Here is a 23,632-nt window from a genome sequence, read left to right on the forward strand (position 1 = left end):
GACCTTTGGAGATGACAACAAAAGACCCCAACCTCAAGACCATAAGGTCTTGACTTCCTAACGTAAGCTCCATGTGAAGTCTTGTTGCATCTTCGGAAACCTTAAGTTTGTGTCGGCAGCCCATGTTTTAGGTCCCATAATTTTTCTATGCAGCGTCAGATGACGATGATACCACTTGGAAGTGAAAGTGGACATTGCGAACTCTCTGTGCATATGTGGAACACCTTCTAACTCCAAGCCTTTATTCCGGGAGCATCACTGGTCCAATGGACGAGATTTTCGGCCTTAAGGTAGTATACATATAGAGCTGTGAGTCCATGTAAAGAACTCCTCTTTTCATCCACGGAAATATGCCCAGTTTTTTTTTCTTTTTCTTTTTTTCTGTGACACAACTGCACAATTTTCTGTTTTCCTGAGCTGACCTTACTGCATTCAAACTGGAACTGGGAACGCATATCAACTCCGAATCCAGTTCTGTAAAAACCTACAGAAACTAGACTCAAAGATCTTTCCATTCATGTATGGTACATCGTCCGGTTCCATCTGAGCGAAAAACGGCAGCAGTCTAAAGTAGACTGACTGTGCGACCTGGACTCTGTTTCGCGTACAGCTACGAGTCTTTCCTTCACTTTTCCTTCCTATCCGACCTGAACACACACTAAACACATCAAATTGAACAAAATATGAATGCAAATAGACAGAAAAAGGTAAAAGATTGGGTTGCCTCCCAACAAGCGCTTGAGTTAACGTCTTTCAGCCAGACGGTATCCTCTATGGATCATCCAAAGGCTCCACGTGAAGCCTTATCAAACAACCTCGCCATTGCCTTTGTGTATGAGTGCTTGGTTGAATCTGGTGGGTCATCTGTTATTGAGCATACCTCTTGTGGCGTTGGATTTCCTAAGTGAGCCCTATCAACAAGAACACTCTTACAATTAGTTAAAGGTAAATGAATGTCAGAATTAAAATTACCTTTATTTTCTTTATTCAAGTTCTTCAGAGAGTGTTTTTCCTTCACTTTATGCCCCTTCCAACCCCTCAGAAATCGGACTTCTTCTCTTAATTCCTTGTCCTCACGCCCCACCATTCCTTTCGTGATGTCATTATGCTCAAAGACTTGAAACGTTACCCTTTCTCCAAGGACTTCCATAGTCAACGTTCCCTTGTAGACATTGATGTTCGTGTGAGCAGTTGCCATGAAGGGACGCCCTAAAATTAAAGGCAATGATGTGGGACTTGACGTCTCCTCCATGTCAATCACAAAGAAGTCAGCAGGCAAGACCAATCCATCCACCCTTACTAAGACATCTTCAATTACTCCTAAAGGATGAATAGATGAGCGATCCGCAAGCTCAATCACCACAGAGGTCTTCTTTAGTGTACCTAAATTAAGATTTGAAAACACAGAGAAAGGCATTAAATTTATAGAAGCTCCTAAATCTAGTAAAGCCTTATCAAACCTCTTTACACCAATTGTGCATGGAATGGTGAATTGTCCCGGGTCCTTGAGCTTAGGTGGAAGCTTTTGTTGAAGAATACTTGACACCTCCTCACTAAGAGCTACTACTTCATTCCCCTTGAACTTCCTCTTCTTGGTGCATAAGTCCTTCAAGAATTTGGCGTACTTTGGCACTTGTTTTATGATATCCAAGAGAGGAATGTTGACTTGAACTTTCCGGAGAATATCCAAAACATCCCCTTGTCTTCTTCTTCCTTTGAATGAGCAAATCTACTTGGAAAAGGTAGACAAGAAGAAAGAGGATTAGTAGGAACCGGAATTGAAGAGTTAGGAATTTTACCTTTGGTTTCTGGTTTCGTTGGGGATTGCAATGAGTCTTCAATCCTCGTAGTCGCTGGGTCTGGGATTGCAAGTTCAGTTTCAATCTCAGAAGGGTCAGAAACACTTTTGTCCTTCTTCTGTGCCTTAGGGACGTCACTGAGTACTCTTCCACTTCGTGTTGTTACTACTTTGGCGGACTCAAACCCTCCTCTTGGATTTGGTATCGTGTTGCTTGGAAGTTTTCCTTGATCATGCAACTGATTCAACTTGTTGACACATTCTCCCACTTGTTTCTTAAGGTCTGAAATTTCCTTCCCTTGATTTTGCTGTGATTGAATGAGTTGTTGAGTAGAGGATGTCAAAGCTTCGAACATCTTGTCATACTTATCCAAGATTGGAGCCAATGAAGAACTAGAAGCTTGATGTGGGGCAGAGCTATGTGTAAATTCCCCTTGAGGACGTTGAGTGAACCCTGGAGGTGTATGGTTGTTCCCATGAGATGCTTGAAAAGGGCCCAATACATTATCATTGTTACTCCATCGAAAATTTGGGTGATTTCTCGAGCCAGGATAATATGCATATGGATCATTCTTTACATGTTGTCCTCCTTGCTGAAAATTTCCCACAACTTTTACCTCTTCTTCCTCATATAATTGAGGGCAACGATCAGTATGGTGGCCTTCCATTGAGCACACACCACAAGCCATAGCTCCTTGCTTCTTGTTACCCAAGACCTGAGATAGCATAGAGGTTAGATTTGATAATTGAGCTTTAATTTCAGAATCGTTACCTCCTTTTGAAGAGAAAGTTTGAACACGTCTTGAGGTATTATTGAATTGTTGTGCATTCAATGCACGATCTGCTATGAGCTTCATTCCATCCTCATTGTACTTGTCCATAAATGATCCTCCAGCTGCTGCATCCAAGATATCTCTCTCTATGGGTATGAGGCCATCATAGAACGCTGTCAACAAACTATCCTCACTCAAACCATGCTGAGGACATTGAGTAAGCAAGGTTTGAAACCTCTCAAAGTATTCGGAATAAGACTCGTCCATGCCTTGCTGAATTCCAGTAATTTGCTTCCTCAATGCAATAATTTTTGAAGTGGGGAAATACTTCTCCAAGAATGTCTTGTGCATGATATCCCATGAGGTTATATAGCCATTTGGAAGCCTATACAACCATGTCTTGGCCTTGTCTGCAAGAGAAAACGGGAAAGCCTTCATCTTCATGATATTCTCATCTGCATTCTCTGGTGTCATGCTTGAGCAAATAAATTGGAATTCTTGGAGATGCAAATTAGGATCTTCATTAGGTAACCCGTGAAAAGTGGGCAGCTTGTGGAGAAAACCAGTCCTAAGCTCGAAATTCCCTGTCTTTCCTTCAGCCAGTTGAGGGTAACGAATGCATGATGGAATACCTCCAGCTATGAGGGACGTTGAGAGCTCCCTAATGGTCCTTCTTGGTGGTGGTGGCAGCGGCTGCCGATTGTTTTCGTCGTCTGACATTTGAAAAATGAAATAGGGGATGATGGGTTCGGCCTCTTCTTGAGCAGCTTGTTCTTCTCTTTTCAACCTTCTATTTTCTCGTACTAGCTTCTCTAACTCAGTATTCAAAGGCACTAACTCCCCTTTTGGGTTGTTCCTTGTATGCATCCACTAGTGAAACTTCCTTCAATGAGAGAAAAGAGACGCAAATTAGTTCAACAAGAAGCTACAAAGAAAAAAATAAATTGAAAAGAAATTCAAAACTAATTGTAAAAACTAAAAGAACAAAGACACAAAAAAACATAAAAATAAAGGTAAAATTCGATCCCCGGCGACACGGCGCCAAAAATTGCTCTGCTAAAAATAACACGCAATTTAAAACCCTTTTTGTTGTCAAGTTGTAGTAGTGAAAGTAAGGGATCGTTCTACGCCAAGGATCAAGGGTTCACCTTCAATTTATGTAACCTAGAAAACAAAGAAAACTGGAAACTATAATAAAACAAATTTAAAAACACAATTGGGGGGGATTGTTGATTAATTTTACTGAAAATAAAGTAAGAACAAAAGATGAAACTAAAGTAGAGTTTGTGAATATGATGATGAGCAGTTAGGAGTTCGTTATCCACCACTAAACACAATCCAAGTTCCAATTTTTTCTTCCTATGTTTATTACTAAGTCATGAGAGAGAGATTGACCAAGTTACAAAGCTAGAAGCAAGCTAAGTACCTTATATTACTTCCCTATAATGTTCTAACAAGAACAAGCGCCGTTATTAGAACCTTTTGAAAACATGCAACATAGAGATCACAAGCAGCTCCTACATTTAGCAAGTTCTAAAGCATTAAGCACATATGGAAGGATGTCAATCTAAGTGTACAAACTAGTACAACAAGCGTGTCTAGTTGCATTCCTCATCTTTGGTACACACCTAGGCGAGAGGTTTTACTACTTCGGTTAAAATCACAAAACTATTAGGTGAATTGCTATTTAACCTAGCACCAATTACATGCATATCCTATATGTTTGCAACCACATAAAACATACATATAAAAGACTCATCTAATCCAGAACCAAAGAACAATCTCATAGACAAAGTAACTAAAACATAGAAATTTATTATGAAACTTGAACCATAGTTTAGGGCTTCAAACTAGCCCCTAACACAAAAGTATTTAGCTACTCATTTTTCTAAGGTAAACACACAGTAACATATTGAAAATAAAAGAGCAAAGTCGCAGAAAAAGAGAGTGAAGAGGCACGGTGGATGTTGCTTGAAGATGGATGGTCACGGTGGTGGCAGATGGCGACTTTGGTGGCTTCTTTTCCTTATGCTTGTATGGGGCTTCGAAAATCAGAGAGCTAGGGTTCTTTTTGAGGCGTGAAATCTGTATGGTATGGTCTATTTTTGACGCCTAGAAGCCTCCTCTTTTATTGTTTACAAACCCCTAACTTTTTTCTTCAAAACCGGGTTGAGTTCTCCTTATTCTTCTCCAACTCCACTTGCTTGGCTGCCACACAATCTTCTGAACCTTCCTTAAGTCTTTCTAATAGTCTCTTGATAAGTATAATGCAGCAAAAATCCAATAAAATTCGTCCCAAAATCTGCCAAGAATATCTTCAGAAAATATAGCCTTTAATTCACTTTCCTTTCTCAACTAGGACTGATTTCCCTCTCCATGTTTGACAAGGATTCCCAGCAGATTCGAAGGTGATATTCTGCGACATAATACATCTGATGTCACCCTTCAAAACCGTGCAAAAAACTTCCAGAAAACGTCTTGAAACGTGGCCCAACAACGGTCTTGAAAATGCTTCGCATAAAGACTTGTCAGAAATTCCAGATTTTCCTTATCCTCTGATCATCTTTGTAGCATCGTAACTTCTTCATTACACCACCTTTCTGGATGATTCTTGATTCTAAACTGCTCTACAACATACATTCTTAAATTCTGGGCAGATAAATTCATGATTATCATCCCTTAAGTCCAGTATAAAAGTCCTTGAAAAAGCTTCCTGAAAAGCTGATGGAAACAGTCTTCTCGAGGAACCAACTTTGAGCAGTCTCCGGCTTCCTTTTTATCATTCTGGACCAACTATTTGCCTTCAGTTATAGTAGAACATGTGATCTTCAAATAGTTCCAGGCCTTCCTTCATAATTCCACTCGAAGGTTCTTCAAAACAGCTTCCCAAAACAGAAGAAAATAAGGCAGACTCTTGTACTCTGTTCTCTGCTTCTCTGCAACTGTTTTGCACGGCAACTTTCTCCATCTTCTCTTGAGTTTTAGGACCAACTGAATCATCATAATCCATCCTTTGCATCACTACTTCATGTGAAGTGCCTTGATTGTCCCACAATAGCTCTCTTTTCTCCTTAACTGCTTCTCAAAGTACCTAAGAAAATAACAAAGTTAAATTGATCTTTTTAAGGAATAAACTAAGCAAAAGTATAGAGGTTTGAACTATAAATTCATAGCATTTTATGCTCCTATCAATATATATATATATATATATATAAAATATTTTACGGGCTTTAACGGGCCGGGTTTTTGCGGGTCGGCCCACTACCCACGGAGGCGGGCTTTTGCGGGCTTTTTAGCCCTCAGGGCCGGCGGGCCTCCATCGGCCCACTTGATCCGCGGGCTTTTTGATGAGACCTAAGTTTGTGTGATGGGATAACAGTAAGAGAAAATGTTACAAACAGTATCCGAATTAAGGCTCATTCTTAACTTCAGTACCTGACAATGCAAAACTATCACTTTGGTACCCCAAGTTTGAAGTCCGACCCATGATACTAGCTAACCACGTGGCATATTTTGAGGGCCCAAGAATGGTTTGCAACGTACGTAGAAAATATTTAATGTTGTGATGGACGGCGCGTACCATTCTTGGGTCGAGCTTCAAACTTGGGGTACTAAAGTGATAGTTTTGCAAAGTCAGGTACTGAAGTTAGGAGTCGGCCTTAGTTCGGGTACTGTTTGAAATATTTTCTCCAACGGTAAACTAGCTTTTCTTCCACAAATGTTCAGCAGCAGCATGTGTGGAAATATTTTATTTTAAAAAATAAAAAATAAATGGGAATGAAAGAAAACGGTTGTTGCAGATAATGGGGAGAAAAATATATGGCTTATGGATCTTTTATTATTTATTTTTCTTAATAAAAATGAATGAAAAATAAAAGTGTGTAAAAATACCAGATAGAACAAAATGATTAAGAAAACTGCTTTGCAAATGTAATATACACTTTCAAGTCAACACCAAGATTGCTAACACAGTGTAAACCTCTCCACTAAGAAAACTTCACTGCGTGGCTTTTAACGTATCCAACACGAGAAAATCAATCTACTATGAATTAAATGAATTTACAGTATACAAGTAGTGTTGTTCACAACAATCACTTTCACTTAGCAAATAGCTAACTTGTTTTACAACTGTTCTAACTCCTATCTCAATTGTCACCCTATTCAAATGAGTCAATCTTCCAATCTTCCTTGCACTCAACGTCTCACTGATCTTGAGAATGAACTATGCGAGTGACAGAGTATGCTAGGAAAAGAAACATATAACATGCAAATAGAGTTTTTTAGAAAATAATTTGAGTAAACATATGTATCACCAATACGACAAGTTTTGATGTTAAAAAAACTCTACATGATAAAATCAGTTCTGAAACCTTTTATAGAGGAGTAAGACTCCCCCTCAATCAAATCTCTTTTTCATATCAAACAAGATAAACAAAGAAAGCTTTTAAAACTGATTTCGATAAACGCTCAATATTTTCTAACTGTTTGCAAATCCAATCTATATTTGATATGCATCTCAAAAACCTTTTAATGTAGATAAGTGTCTCAAATCAACTTAATCGATATGCATATCAATTTCAAAATCATATGAATGATATGGAATGAATAACACTTTTAACTCAAGATCAGTGAGGTGATTCTCCTTGATTTTCTCTTCATGATCCGATTCTGCAATCTTCTTTTCGTTTCCTTGAACCATCGGGAAAATAGGAGAATTACTCGCCTAGTTCTTTGCAACCTCATCTCCTAGTGTCTTTGGGAATGTGTGTGTTCAATGAGAATAGCCCAACATACTTACAATCTCTCCCTTTGAGCATTCCCTTTCAACACACACACTCTTCAAGTTCTATCTTACAAAACAGACTTTACAGACTAACCAAATACCAACAATCAAAAGCATTAAGGAGGAGAACCTAAAGATTTCTTGAATCGAAGGAATCAGTTTCCATCCTTTTCGCGGATTCAAGTAAGATTTTAAAATTTTAAAACACTAGAAACATAACAAAATAAGCATCCAACCAGTACTTGCTTATGCACTTACATACCAAAATAAGATTGTCCATGAAAAATAAAGGAAAGAAGGAATAAGAATAATAAAGAAAAACTTCTACTTCTCCCCCTTTGAATGGGAAAGCTCTGCAATCTCCTCCTTGAGCTTGGTGATTCGATCATAGACCTCTTCACTGTCTTGTGAATCACCACTGGCGTCGAGATCCTCCCAAGGTACATTAGGAACGAAGCGTGGGCTAGTGGCAGCCTTCTTGCTGGCTTCAGCCTCCGGATGGGGGTCCGCATGGAGTGACGCAACAGCGTCCTTACTGGGAAACCCAGGAGGATGACTCTGCAGGTTCTGGATTTCTAGAGCAAGCTTGTTCATGTCAGTGTGACAGTGAATCAAAGAGAAGTTCATGTCAGAGATGTAATCGATCATGCTTGTGACCTGCCAATCTGTCACCATAATACCATCACGGAGAGAAGAACGCAGAGCATCAATGGAGTCAGACAAGCTTTCCAGAATGGTCGCAGGCTGAGTAGCACGAGTAGCTTGGGAGGAAGAGGACTCGCTGGGATGCATCCTAGGGGAACGACAAGGCAAAGAAGGAGGACTGCGGCTACGTTCACGAGGACGATGAAGGTCCCCAAGGCGAGTGAGGCCAGCGCGAGTGGCCGCTTGACGACCTTCTTCTTCTAGAGAGAGTGCGGCGTTGATTAACGCCCATGTGAGCGATAACCTTGGTGCCAACCATGAGGAAGGAGAAGTGGACAGAAGGATTTTGAAACTGCACACTTAGACAAACCCTAGTGAAATCTGGTGGAGACAAATAGAGATATATATATATATATATATATATATATATATATATATATATATATAGATCACAAATAGGATAGAAATCTCAACAGGTAACGCGCTCAAAGCAAGCGCGCAATTTAACCCTGAAATATCGTTAGTAGTATAAGCAAATAGGGATCGTTCTATTCCGGGGATTGAGGGTACACCTGTCATTGTGAAACAAATAAAGAAAAGTATTATTTACAAAAATAAAATAAAGAATAAATATATACAAGTGAACACAAATAAGGGGGGGGGGGATTAGGATTCTTAAAATTAAAATTAAAATAAATAAAATAAAGAAAACGTAAAAACATATATACAAGGGTGGAACGCAAGGAACAAAGATCAAAATCAATTCCATGTAATCAAATTCGATTCAAACCCTATAATTGTTCTTCCAAGTCATGAGAGAGGAGTTGATCATGTGAAACATTCGAAAGCAAATGATTTCCCATATTTTACTTTTCAATGCTAATTAACCTAAGCGAAAGCACCTAGATTAATCCTATCAAACATGCAATCAAACCCTAGAAAGCTAGTCAACCATGTCATGTTTAACGCATTACACATAGAGAAAGACTATCAACTCAAGTGTACAACTTAGTATGAATAAGTTCACCTAATTGCAATCCTCTTCAATTGAATTCGATTTTTGTCCAAAACCTTTACTACTTTGATTCAAGTTTACACAAAACGAAAAGTCGATTTCATGTTCTTAAACCTAGCACCAATTACATGCAAATCCTATAAGTGTCGACCCAAATAAGATAAACATATAAAAGTTTTCTATCAAGCAAATTCAATCGAACAAACTCACATAAGCAACTTAGAATCACAATTATGGAATTCGAAAACTTTATTTAAACATAGAAGTTGGGCTTAAACTTTACCCTAAACATTATTGTTAACTAGAAACAAGTTCATATGAATTCAAACAAGGAAAACAAAAGATCATTACAAGGAAAAAGAATGAATTACACTGTGAGGGGAGATGGAGATGGAGAGCTAGATGGTTGGATCTTGAATCTTGGAAGCAAGCCTTCAAGGTGGATGATGGAGGATATGATCTTCACGGCTCCTTTTTCTTCTTCCTCTCCTTGCTTGAAAACGCAGAACTTTGCAACTAGAGAATGGAGAAGGAAAATGGAAAGGAAATGGAGAGACAAAGAAGATGAAATGGATGAAGGAATTTTTGGGAAAATGGAAAGGAAATGGAGAGACAAAGAAGATGGAATGGGTGAAGGAATTGGTATTTTGAGAGTGAGAGGAGAAGTGTATTTATAGCCCAAAAAATGATGAATGGAGGGTGGAGATGAACATAAATGAAGGGCTAGATATGTTAGACAAATTTGTAAAAAATATCTTCCCACTTGTTTATCACTTGTTCAACTTGAATTGATTTTCCTCCTCAAGATTTTCCACTTGCTTGCAACTTTGATTTTCCTCCTCAAGATTTTCCACTAGGTTGCAAATTTGATTTTCCTCCTCAAGATTTTCCACTTGGTTGCAACTTTGATTTTCCTCCTCAAGATTTTCCACTTGCTTGGAGGTCCTAAAAATAGAAACTAATAAGAAAAATAGAAACTTTCCTAAAATGAAAAATGGCAACTACCGAAAATGGAAACTTACTAAAAATGATAAATAGAAACTATAAAATAGAAACTTTCTACAAATAGGAACTTTCCCAATCAAAGAATGAAAACTTTCCTAAACAGGGTTTTAATAAGGAAATAACGCAAGAAATGTAGGGAAAAGCAAGTAAAACGTCGCATTAAAATGCTCCTATCAAATTCCCCCACACTTAGCTTTTGCTAGTCCCTTAGCAAAATCACACTAAGACACACACTAAGACTCAACGAAAATTAAAGACTCTACAAAAACAATGACTCTATTGCCCTTCAACTTTTTGTCTCAGAAATCTCCTACTTTCACAACATCAAGATTAGCACTCAACCAAGAATCAATATGTAGATATTCAAGAGTTAATTAAAACATATAATCCACACATACACAAGTAGGACTTGGTTGTAATAGTGGTGATGGTTTCTGTTAAGCATGCTTCGAACAAGTATGATTCATATCCTCACAAGGTATATCCACTCTTTCTTCTCTCAGAATTCAAGACAATGCTTAAAAGCTTATAATCACTCAATTATATATGAGAGAAAATATTTTGAGGCAATCAAATAGCTCACATATATAAGAAACGAAAAGCACTTTGTGAATATAATTTTTTTTTGAAAAGATCTCATGAAGGATATCAACTACTTGCACGGATGGACCCAAGCCATAGGTTCAACTCTTGTAACTCATCTCCACAAATCAAAGGTTGTCCCATCTTAAGGATCAAGAAGGTCTTATCAAGGGTTGTAGTGGGGCTAAGGCTCAAGGTTTCAAGAATTGAAAGGTAAGGATTTATCAAAGTGTCCTAAAAACCTAGCAGAGCACATGTAGATGTAGAGACCTCAAGAAATCCACCAAGGCATTGCAAAAACGTCACTTTCCCTAGAGGTTACATAAAAGGGCCTAATGTCTTCATGTTGGGCCAAATCTTCATTGTAAACTTCCCTAGAACTATAGTGGAATGGACAAAGGCCAAATTTTTCTGTAGTGGGCTTTCAGTTCAAAGTAAACTCCAAAATCACTAAGTATGGGGGACTAAAATCCATAAACATTTTTCTTTCTTTTCTTTTCTAGCCGTACACAATTTTTTTTTTTTTCATTTTTTTTTTCACGGCTTTCACATAATTTTTTTTTTCTCATGGACAAGTCTACCCCCACACTTGAACTTTCACCTCTTCTCAATATTCTTTCTCAATGCCAAATCCTCAAGTAAAGTCCCAAAATATAGCTCCGCTAAGTTTTTAGAACAAAGGGTAGAAGTGTAGCTATACTAAGGTTCAGGGTTAAGGATTTAAGGGTGATGAAAGAAAAGGCTTAATGTAAGCTCAAAGGGGTTTATCTAAGGGAGTCCCACGACGGGCACAAATAGGGACACATGCTTATTTAGCAATGGTGGTAATTCCTAGGTTGCCTCTATCCCTTCCAGAATCAGGGCCATGTATTGACAAACGTCTCAACAAGCACAAGAGCGAATTCTAGCATTTTCTAGTCCATCAAACTTAATCTATGGCAAGCAATCAATCAAATGAAAGAATAATGAGATCATCAAAACATCGCCAAGAAATTAAGAATATATTTTTCAATTATCACTCCAAGAAAAAGGGACATGGCTCAAATATCTCACATGGGCTTTTATGAATCAAAACTCATCCTAACATGCTCATATTATGTACCAAGGTTACGAAATCCATATCCACTACACATGCATGCATTTTTCATATATCTCAATTAATCAAAGAATACCATTTTAAAAATCATCTCAATTTTGTGATCCTCTTTTAATCATGATTTCAGAGATATAGAATCATCTTAGACAGTTGAAAGGGCATTCTAAGACTCAAAAACAAAAACAAAAGTAACCAAAATATTTTTTTTTTTTTAAATTAATTTAATTTCAACACTTAGGTACGGGAACAGGGAGTCTCGATGTGCAATGGGACTGAAACAGCTACCTTTTTTCAAGACTATGTTTAATCCAATATACCTTAGTGTATCACAACATCAATTAAAAACACAAAAAACACAATCCAACATCAACTATTTTTTTTATTTTATTTTATTTTTTTTATATACTAACTACTAAAAACACAATAAAGCAATAACCATTCCCCCATACTTAATTCATGCATTGTCCTCAATGTATAAACAAATATAAATCATGCAAAGCATAAATCAAGCATAGAAGAGAAAATGAACACAACGAAACCTAAAACAACTTAAAATTCATGAAAATAAAATAGAAGGAAGAGTTCAAGAAAGCAAATCTGCGTTTGATGGCTCCTCCACAGATACGGTTGAAATGGGTTGCCTCCCATGCAGCGCTTAATGTTTAAAGTCTTTCAGCCTAGACTTGTACCTCCATTTACTCATTTGGAGGAGCGGTATGCGGGCGAGTGGCAGCTCTCTTGCTGGTTTCAGCTTCCTGAGGAGGGTCCTCATGGTGTGATGCAGTAGTGTCCTTGCGAGGAAACCCAGGAGGATAACTCTGCAAGTTATTGACTTCCTGAGCAAGCTTGTTTATTGCAGTGTGACAGCGGATCAAAGACAAGTTCATCTCAGAGATGTGATCGATCATGCATGTGACTCTCCAATCTGTCACCATAATACCATCGCGGAGAGAGGAGCGCAAATCATCAATCGAATCCGACAAGCTTTCCAGGGTGGCTATAGGCCGAGGAGCACTAGCAGCTGGTGAGGAAGAAGACTCTCCGGGATGCAGTCTGGGAGAGCGACGAGGCAGAGGAGGGGGACTGCGGGTACGCTCACGGATAGGACGATGGTCCCATGGACGAGTAAGCCCAGCTCTAGTGGCCGCTTGACGACCTTTTTCTTCCAAAGAGAGAACACGGCGTTGATTGACGCCCCTGCGAGGGGTAACCTTGGTTCGAGCCATGAGGCAGTAGAAGGAATTTGAAACTGCACGCTTAGACAAACCTTAGTAAAATCTGGAGGAGACAAAAAAGGATGTATATGTAAAGCACAAAATAGGGTAGAAATCTCAACAGGCACACGGTTTTAACAAAGCTTCTCCGGGAAGGAGAAGAGTTATGACAGTTCACGGCCCAAGAAACTCCCCCACTTGTAAATATTCCTTTCTTTTCCTGGATTTATGGCATGCTTTCGGCTATAGCTTGTCTGTCACGGATCCTCGAGATTCGTTTGATTCCCCCACGCGTCCTTTCTTTTCCTTGATTCACGGCAATTAAACCTGCTTTCGGCTGTAGCTTGTCTGTCACAGCTCCTCGAGATTCGTTTGATTCCCCCACGTGTCCTCCACGCGTCAACAGCTTTTCCGTGTTTTTGGGTGACTTTAATCCAACGCGTAGATTTAATCTCAGAGATCGTCGATCCAACGGTGGAGATCTGCTCACTCGTTCTATAAATAGGTGCATTCTGAGCGACTGTTCACTCCAAAAGAAAATTCTTCCCAGTTCCAGCCTTTCTCTCTCAACCCTTCAGCCTTTCTTTCGAAACTCAAATCCTTTCTTCATCAACATGGAACCACGAACTCTGCAACTAATGGAGTTACAAACCCAGCAACCAACCGAGGAGGGAGGAAGCATCCAAGCAACCGGGAGTAGTGCCAACACGCCTATCAGGCCGACCAATAATCGGTGGACTCCCACACCAGATCAACTAAGAATCCTCCAGGAGCTTTACTATGATAGGGCGCTTAAGAACCCAACTCCAGAGCAGATTCAAGGGATCTGTCTCCATCTGAAACCGTATGGGCAGATCGAGAACAAGAACGTCTTCTTTTGGTTCCAGAACCTCAAGGCTCGTGAGAGGCAGAAGTTGAGGGAATTTCGGACCGTTCGGGTTGGTGGATCTCTCGATCTCAATTTTGGATCCACTAGTTCTACTGATGATGGTAGGTCCATTGATCTGAACTTTGGTTCCACTGGTTCTACTAGTACTGACAGATCCATTGATCTAAATTTTGGGTTACGTGTCGGCTATGGTGTTGATGGATCGATCATGGAACAACGAGGAGAATATCACCAGGAGATTGAAACCCTTTCACTATTCCCCATGCATGGTGAGGACATCTTTGGCAACATGAAGACTACTTCCGAGGGAGGTAGCGGCTATGGCGGTGGCTCTCGCATTTCCCTTGAGCTCAGCCTCAACTCCTACAGAGATGCAGACATGGCTTAGTATAGAGTATTATTATTATTATTATTATTTTTTGTGAATAGCTTAATTTAATAAGACTGAATGAATGCAGTTTTTTTTTATTTTTTATTTTTTATATAAAGGACACAAAAAAATAAAAGACAAATATAAATATATATAGGACTCAAAATGAAAGACAATTATATAAATCTCTTCCCCCACACTTAAATATTGCATTATCTTCAATGTAATCAATTAAAAGCATGCAATGAAATAAGTAAGCATAGATAGAACACATTTACGAAAACAAATCCTAAAATAAAAACAATAGAGAAAAATTGAAAAATAAAAAGAAATAGGGAAAGAGAAAGCAAATCTGATTATATTCTGAATTGGGTTGCCTCCCAAGTAGCGCTTGTATTTTACGTCTTGCAGCCAGACTGTACCTACATTAAATAAAGTTAGTAACTATAATTAACAAAGAAATACAAAATAAAAACCACTATAACTATTAATTACAAACTACAAGTAAAATTAACAAGTATATTGTACATAAGACACAAGTTAAGTACACAAGTGAGTATAAAACGTGAAAAGTATTTTTACAAGTTTAAAGTGTGAAACAAAATAATTTACACGTATAGAGTATTCACAAGTATTTCTTTTATTATAAACATTATTGATATCGAATCAAATTCCAAGCGGTAAATCAAGTGGACGTGCGGCCCAAGTATAGTCGCCTAGACACAAACTCCCTTTCAAATCGTTTGGGCAACCTTACTGAAATGGCCAGGTGGGGGAGGACGAACACGAGAGGAAAAATCCATTTTGGCATGAGCTACTCCCACATAGTGGTTTAGGCCCATTTGCAAGCACTTCTGGATTCAAAAACCCGTCATGAACGTTGTCCCATTCCTAGACACCATTTCACATAGGCTTTCTTACTAAGATGAAAAAGTTCATAAGTGTGAAGACAGTTCAACAAGTGTTAATAAAGGCCGCCCTCAACCTTAAGGGACCTGAGCTAGGTACCAATAAGGGGTTTAGGCCAATATTAACAAAAGAGACTTCACATATTCCTCTTAATTTACAACCTACAATTAAAATTCATGTTCAATATAAATAACATCCTAGTTAATTTAAACTAAGTTTCAAACAATTTATATACAACAATTATAAACAAAAACAAGTGATTTTTCAATCCCCGGCAACGGCGCCAAAAATTGATATCGCTAAAAGCAAGCGCGCAATTTAACCCTGAAATATCGTTAGTAGTATAAGCAAATAGGGATCGTTCTATTCCGGGGATTGAGGGTACACCTGTCATTGTGAAACAAATAAAGAAAAGTATTATTTACAAAAATAAAATAAAGAATAAATATATATACAAGTGAACACAAATAAGGGGGGGGATTAGGATTCTTAAAATTAAAATTAAAATAAATAAAATAAAGAAAACGTAAAAACATATATACAAGGGTGGAACGCAAGGAACAAAGATCAAAATCAATTCCATGTAATCAAATTCGATTCAAACCCTATAATTGTTCTTCCAAGTCATGAGAGAGGAGTTGATCATGTGAAACATTCGAAAGCAAATGATTTCCCATATTTTACTTTTCAATGCTAATTAACCTAAGCGAAAGCACCTAGATTAATCCTATCAAACATGCAATCAAACCCTAGAAAGCTAGTCAATCATGTCATGTTTAACGCATTACACATAGAGAAAGACTATCAACTCAAGTGTACAACTTAGTATGAATAAGTTCACCTAATTGCAATCCTCTTCAATTGAATTCGATTTTTGTCCAAAACCTTTACTACTTTGATTCAAGTTTACACAAAACGAAAAGTCGATTTCATGTTCTTAAACCTAGCACCAATTACATGCAAATCCTATAAGTGTCGACCCAAATAAGATAAACATATAAAAGTTTTCTATCAAGCAAATTCAATCGAACAAACTCACATAAGCAACTTAGAATCACAATTATGGAATTCGAAAACTTTATTTAAACATAGAAGTTGGGTTTAAACTTTACCCTAAACATTATTGTTAACTAGAAACAAGTTCATATGAATTCAAACAAGGAAAACAAAAGATCATTACAAGGAAAAAGAATGAATTACACCGTGAGGGGAGATGGAGATGGAGAGCTAGATGGTTGGATCTTGAATCTTGGAAGCAAGCCTTCAAGGTGGATGATGGAGGATATGATCTTCACGGCTCCTTCTTCTTCTTCCTCTCCTTGCTTGAAAACGCAGAACTTTGCAACTAGAGAATGGAGAAGGAAAATGGAAAGGAAATGGAGAGACAAAGAAGATGAAATGGATGAAGGAATTTTTGGGAAAATGGAAAGGAAATGGAGAGACAAAGAAGATGGAATGGGTGAAGGAATTGGTATTTTGAGAGTGAGAGGAGAAGTGTATTTATAGCCCAAAAAATGATGAATGGAGGGTGGAGATGAACATAAATGAAGGGCTAGATATGTTAGACAAATTTGTAAAAAATATCTTCCCACTTGTTTATCACTTGTTCAACTTGAATTGATTTTCCTCCTCAAGATTTTCCACTTGCTTGCAACTTTGATTTTCCTCCTCAAGATTTTCCACTTGGTTGCAACTTTGATTTTCCTCCTCAAGATTTTCCACTTGCTTGCAACTTTGATTTTCCTCCTCAAGATTTTCCACTTGGTTGCAACTTTGATTTTCCTCCTCAAGATTTTCCACTTGGTTGCAACTTTGATTTTCCTCCTCAAGATTTTCCACTTGCTTGGAGGTCCTAAAAATAGAAACTAATAAGAAAAATAGAAACTTTCCTAAAATGAAAAATGGCAACTACCGAAAATGGAAACTTACTAAAAATGATAAATAGAAACTATAAAAATAGAAACTTTCTACAAATAGGAACTTTCCCAATCAAAGAATGAAAACTTTCCTAAACAGGGTTTTAATAAGGAAATAACGCAAGAAATGTAGGGAAAAGCAAGTAAAACGTCGCATTAAAATGCTCCTATCAACAGGCACACATTTTGAACATAGCTTCTTCGAGAAGGAGAAGAGTTATGACAGTTCACGGCCCAAGAAACACACATGCACATGAAAAACTCCCCCTAAATATATACGTCATTAATAAGGAAGGGACATGCAAATATAGGTCTAATAAAAAAGAAAGAGAGCAGAGAGTATCTAGAAAGTATTGGGAAATCTTGCATTGATATTACATAGTAGAGGCCTTGCTTAAGAATCTAGATACACAATGTTCTGTCACAACCGTCAAGAGGAAAGAAAGCATAGTTCGAGCACAAAGATACACAACTTTTGAAAATGAGACATATTTAGAAGAAGTAACCATGATGTATTCCATCAACAAACAGGATTTGAACTCAAAACCAGATACCAATCAGTAAGTTTGCGGTGAATGTGAACATAGAAAATAAATGGGGCTTGGAGACAGACAAGAGAGAGTAATACAGTTCAGCAATGACAGTGAACTGAGTATTCTGTTTATGTGGTCGTGTCATCCAATCAAGGAAGTGCAGGGCAAACTCATGTAGTAAGGGACATCTCAGTAACTCCCAGATCAGATGATCTTAGGGTACTAACCATAACAAGGATGCTCGATGAAATGTACCTTGAGTGACTGCTAGTATATTCAATAATAAATCTCTTTTAAGTACCTAGCCAACCTCAGTTCTTGCAAGCCTTAGAAAGTTCACCGCAACCAAGACCTAATTACTTTGAGAAAGGCAGTGTTAGCTTCATACGATCTTGCGAATTTTTCCTTGTTAAGCACTGGCCCAGCCTCAGTTCTTACAAGCCTTGGAAAGGTCACCACAACCAATACCTGATTACTTTGAGGAAAGGCAATTGTTACATTATTCAACCTTGTTTTGTTAAGTTGTACTCAGTTCACCAACTATACCAAAAGCTTATCCCTCGGATCTAATAACATGTCACCACTTATAGTTATGTGTGCTAGTGCAAGATGAGCATGACTGACTGATAACCAAGAAGAGAGTACAAAAACATTGTCCAGAATAAGACATGGCAGTAGTAATAGTAAACTGAAAATATGAACAACTTGTAAAAGAAGTGGTCAAAGTACACTAAGTTCTTACTTTACTTCCTGACAGTTGGACAAAAACGAAGCATCCTTAAATCTTATTACAAATGCCAAGAGCATTCCTTAACATCTCAAATCTGGCAGTGTCGAGTGGCTTAGTGAAAAGATCAGCTAGTTGAGTGTCAGTGGGGACAAAACTCAATTCAAAAATTTGTTGTTCAACTAAATCTCTAACAAAGTGATATCTGAGATTAGGCCTGGGACTTTTGACCCGAAAACCCGCAGAACCGGCTGTTCGGTGCGGTTCCTGTGAAGAAAAAAAGGCAGTCTCATTGAAACCGAACCGATGTACAATATTCCTGTTCGGTTCGGTTCCCATGTTTTCGAAATGCATAAACCAGCAGAACCGACCGTAATGGTCAATATCTCCACTTGTCATCCCACCATTGGCCTAGAGTTAATGACTAAAATCTAAAATTCTACCCGCAGTCTCTCACAGTTCCATACTTCCATTTCAGTTCTTCAGATCTTCTTCTTCCTTATTCAGTTCTTCTCGATCGCATCCTTGATTTCAGTCATTTCACCCCAATTCGAAAACCCCATTCCTTCACGGCTCCACCCCAATTCGAAAACTCCAATCCAAACCCCAACTTATTATTCCATCCGAGTTGATTCAATTCAATGCAAACACCCCCCCCCCCCCCCCAAATCCCCAGATTCAACAAGCCAATTGAAAACTCATTCCAGTCCAATGGCCTCTGAAGGCACTGATGATTCAGGAACTCAATCCAGTCACTCCACTAATTCAGTGACTGGTAATGAGGTCGTGGCTGTTCAACAAAGTGGAGATGATGAACAGAATCAACAAATTGCAGAAATTCAAACACAATCTCGAGCTTCGAAAACTAAAGGGAAGAAGAAGTTTGAACCGGCGAAGAGAAAGAGGGATAAGAAAGCTAAGAAGGAGAGGTCCGAAGTGTGGGAGCGTTATACCAAATTCGACAAGCCTTTACTAGAGGTTGTGGATAGAAAGGAAATTGTAGTCGGCAGTACAAAGCGAGCACAATGTAAGTACTACTCCACTCATTTAACCTGTGATTCTAGGGAAAATGGGACTAGTTCCCTTAGAAAGCATATTGAGCTAGTTTGCAAAGGGTACCCCGGTAGGAATAACCTAGAAGAGAGTCAACAAATATTAACCAGTGATGTGTTTGATCAGAAATGCTCTTTAGTTTCTAGGCAGTGGTCAGAAGATGCATGTCTAGATGCTGCATGTGTTATGATTGTGTTGGATGAACTACCTTTCAGTTCAATTCAAAGGATGGGATTTCTTTATTTTTGTTCAGTAGCTAGACCAAGATGGAATGTACCTTGTAGGAGAGTTGTTGTGAAGAATTTTTTGCGCATGTATGATGCAAAAAAGGAGACATTGAAAGGGGAATTGAGGTCACATTCTGTCTGTTTGACAACCTGATGTCAAAACATTAATTATATGGTTATAACAGCACATTTCATAGATGCTGCCTGGCATATGCACAAAAGAGTTCTGAATTTTTGTGCCATACCTAACCATAGTGGGAATAGCATAGGAAAAGTTTTGGAAACTTGCTTGGTTGAATGGAACTTGGATAGGGTATTAACTATATCGGTGGACAATGCATCAGCAAACAAGGTAGCCATATAGTACCTTAAAAATGAAATGAGTGGATGGCCTAGGAAACGTTTGTTTAATAGGAGGTTTATGCATGTGAGATGCATGGATCACATTGTCAACATAATTGTGAGGGCTGGTCTGCATATAATGGATAGGTCAGTGGCTAGCATTAGAAATGCTGTTAGGTATGTGAGGAGTAGTGGACAAAGATATGATGCATTTAAGCAATGTGTTGAGAAAGAGAAGATACAGTGTAAGAAAGTGTGTGTGTTAGATGTGCCTACAAGTTGGAACTCCACTTTCATTATGCTGGACACTGCTCTATAATTAAAGAAGGCTTTCGATAGAATGGCAGATGAAGAAGATGCTAGATATAGGAGTTATTTTGATGAAGATGAGGAGCTTGATGATGAAAATATAGAGGCTGAAACTCAAGTTAGGCCAAGGCAGGCTAGGAAGAGGGTAGGGCCCCCTGTGCAAGCTGATTGGGATAAAGCAAGTGTTTTTGTGAAGTTTCTGAAGGTTTTCTATGATGTCACAGTTAGTGTGAGTGCACAGCTTCACCCTACAGCAAATGAAGCCTTCCATGACATAGTCACAGTCAAGGCAGAGCTTGATGAGCTATTTCACAAGCCCATAGATAATGATTCAAGTGAAAGTGACAAGGTGTTGTTTGGTATGGCTAACAAAATGAGGACCAAGTACAAGAAATACTTCGGATCCCTCGATGACATCAATGAGTTGTTTTGTGTTGCACATGTCTTGGATCCGAGATATAAACTGAAGAATTTTGATTATGTGTGTGAAACCATGCTTTACATGGGAAGTGAAGAGATTAAGAGGAGATCAGATGAAGTGAAATAGCTTGTGCTGGACTTGTGTGATATGTATGCAACTTCTAATAGCGATCAGATTGCATCAAAGAGAAAAAGAACTATGGGAAAAGGCCCTAGTAGCAGACTAACACCAACTGTGCCCACAAGAGGGTTAACCGAGAAGAGGGCTTCTATGCTAGACTTGTGGAACAAGTAGCTTGAAGGTGAGACAGTGGTGGTTGGAGGAGAGGTTGATAGATACTTGCTTTATCCCATAGAGAAGCCTCAAGACAATGAAAATTGGAAAATTTTGGATTGGTGGAGGGTTAATGGTTCAAAGTATCCTAACTTGAAAGCTGTGGCAAGGGATGTTTTAGCAATCCAAGTTTCCACAGTAGCTAGTGAGAGTAGTTTCAGCACAAGGAAGAGTGTAATTGATCCACATCGGAGTTCATTAACTCCTAGAACAGTTGAACCCCTAATCTGCCTCCAAAATTGGCTCAAATCTGATGCGATAATGGGGTTAGAATATATTCCAACCATAGAGGAAATGGGGTAGTTTAAGAAGGTTGAAAAAGGTATGTAACTACTCTCACTTGCATTTTTACTTTTCAATGTTATAGCTGTTACTACACAGCTTGTTTTTGCAACTTCAAGCCTTTAGTAATGTGAACTGTTCTTGTTATTTCACTTATGCAGAAGAAGAGAGGAAGAGATTGGAGAAGGACAATGCATCAATACAAGCTGAACAAACTAATGCCACTCAACAAACCCAAAAGGCTGCAAAAGCTTCCAAACTGTCAAAGAGTAGTGATGCATAAAAATCTTCCAAATCAATGACAAAGGGTGGAAACAAAAAGAAATAAGCTCAGGTTTGCATTGTTTGATTTGTTATAATCTTATATTTTTACATACTTGTTCAGTTTAGTCACTTTAGTGAGTTTACTTTTTTTTGGTTTTTTTTTTTTTGCCAGGTTGTGTTTAGACTTTGGAAGTTAGAAGTTGGAACTTTGGAAGACTGCAATGCTGCATTTTTTTTCATTGTTATTTTGAGAAGCCCAAATTTTATTGTTTCATTGTTTGTTACTTTGTTGAATTGGAATATTGGACAATGGAGTGAAGGACATGTTGACTGTGAACTTGTTGATTACTTGATTATGCAGTATGGAAGTATGGAGCTGTACTCAGTTTGTTTAAGTTAAATATTGCCTTATTTGCTTAACAGAACTTGATGAATTTGAATATTTGATGACTTTGAGTCTTTGATGTTTTGAGTGTTTGACAGTTTGATTATTTGCTTAACAGTTTTTATGACAATTTGATTCATTGATTGTGTATTTGTGACTTTGTGTAATACTGCAATTGCTTGATAATGATTTCAATTAATGATAATTTGATTCATTGATTTCATTTTTATGCATTTTGTATATGTATTCAGGTAATGGTCAAAGCAGTGAGTCTCAGTTGCCTAGATTGGAAGCACTATGCTTCAGTTTTGCACTTTGTCTTTTGCAGTTTTGACTTTTCTACAGCTCTGGCCTTTTGGATTTCAAGTAAACGGCAGGAACCGAGAAACCGGAAGAACTGACTCGAATGAAAACGGTTCGGTTTGTGATCGGTTCCACACTTGAAATGTAACAAACCCGAACCGAATTTAGTTTTTTTTGGTTTCAGTGCGGTTATATTTTTTTTTTCATCTAAACGGAACCATCCCAGGCCTATCTGAGATCAATGTGCTTAGTCCTAGAGTGTTGAACAAGATTCTTTGTGATATTTATGGCACTTGTATTATCACAGAAGATCGCTAACTTACCTTGAGAAATTCCGTAATCCTTGAATATTTGCTTCATCCAGAGCATTTGTGTGCAGCAACTCCAGCTGCAACATATACAGCCTCAGCAGTAGACAGTGAAATGCAGTTTTGTTTCTTGCTGTGCCAAGCAACAAGATTGCTTCCAATGAAGAAGCAGCCTCCAGAGGAGCTTTTTCTGTCCTTCAAGTTCCCTCCCCAATCAACATCAGAATATCCTGCAATCTCTACATTAGTGTCAAAGGTGTAGTAAATACCACAGTTAACTGTACCAGCAACATATCGGATGATTCTTTTAACAGCTTCTAAGTGAGATTCTTTGAGATTAGCTTGAAATCGAGCACACACTCCCACACTATAGGAGATATCAGGTCTACTGGCAGTGAGATACAGCAAGCTGCCAATCATGTTTCTGTAGAGTGTGGAATCAACTGATTTCCCATCCTAATCATCGCTCAACTTTGTAGTGGTGCTCATGGGATTGTTGACCACCTTTTTGGATTGCAAACCAAACTTTTTGATTAGATTCATAGCATATTTGGTTTGTGAGAGAAATAGACATGTATCAAGCTGCTTAACTTGCAATCCAAGGAAAAATGTTAGTTCACCACACATGCTCATTTCAAATTCACTTTCCATGACTGATTGAAATTATTTGACAAAATGTTTAGATGAAGAACAAAAAACAATGTCATCAACATACACTTGGGCAATGATAATATCATTTTTTTACTTGTTTGACAAATAAGGTTTTATCAATAGAGCCCCTTGTATACCCTTTTTTCACAAGATGAGTGGACAACCTCTCATACCAGGCTTGAGGAGCCTGCTTCAGCCCATACCGAGCTTTCTTAAGTCTGTAGACATGGTCCAGATTATGTGGATCTTTAAAACCTTGAGGTTGTTCCACATAAATTTCTTCTTGCAGTATCCTATTCAGAAAGGCATTTTTGACATCCATTTGAAACAATTTGAATCTCATAAGGCAATAAACTCTACAACTACCACTAGAGTATTGGAACTGCTACATATGGATCTTATGGGACCAGCTCAAACAGAGAGCATTGGAGGTGTTTCTCATGAGTTTTCAGCTCCTATCACTCCACAGCAGAATGGAATAGTTGAACGCAAGAATAGA

The 23,632-nt window shown here is 38.3% G+C and overlaps 2 protein-coding genes across 2 annotated transcripts; both read right to left on the minus strand.

Moving 5' to 3' along the window:
• Positions 1–778: 778 nt before the first annotated feature.
• Positions 779–3,438, minus strand: LOC112184385. Its single transcript, XM_024322642.1, has 2 exons — positions 1,800–3,438; positions 779–1,713 (listed from the first exon to the last, which is right to left on the minus strand). The coding sequence occupies exons 1-2, from the start codon at positions 3,436–3,438 to the stop codon at positions 779–781; spliced, it is 2,574 nt and encodes an 857-aa protein (XP_024178410.1).
• A 19,092-nt stretch (positions 3,439–22,530) lies between these two features.
• Positions 22,531–22,902, minus strand: LOC121051255 (secreted RxLR effector protein 161-like). The gene has a single exon (XM_040513429.1). The coding sequence runs from the start codon at positions 22,900–22,902 to the stop codon at positions 22,531–22,533; it is 372 nt and encodes a 123-aa protein (XP_040369363.1).
• Positions 22,903–23,632: the final 730 nt, after the last annotated feature.

This window comes from Rosa chinensis, chromosome 2 (assembly GCF_002994745.2).
Source record: "Rosa chinensis cultivar Old Blush chromosome 2, RchiOBHm-V2, whole genome shotgun sequence".
Classification (NCBI taxonomy): Eukaryota; Viridiplantae; Streptophyta; class Magnoliopsida; order Rosales; family Rosaceae; genus Rosa; species Rosa chinensis.

Bases quoted from the DNA above. Each gene is read 5' to 3' on its own strand.
- LOC112184385 (XM_024322642.1), bottom strand. From the start codon at position 3,438: ATGCATACAAGGAACAACCCAAAAGGGGAGTTAGTGCCTTTGAATACT. The intron at 1,714-1,799 runs GTAAAATTCCTA...GCTCATTCAAAG, and splicing joins AACGAAACCAGAAACCAAAG to GAAGAAGAAGACAAGGGGAT.
- LOC121051255 (XM_040513429.1), bottom strand. From the start codon at position 22,902: ATGATTGGCAGCTTGCTGTATCTCACTGCCAGTAGACCTGATATCTCC.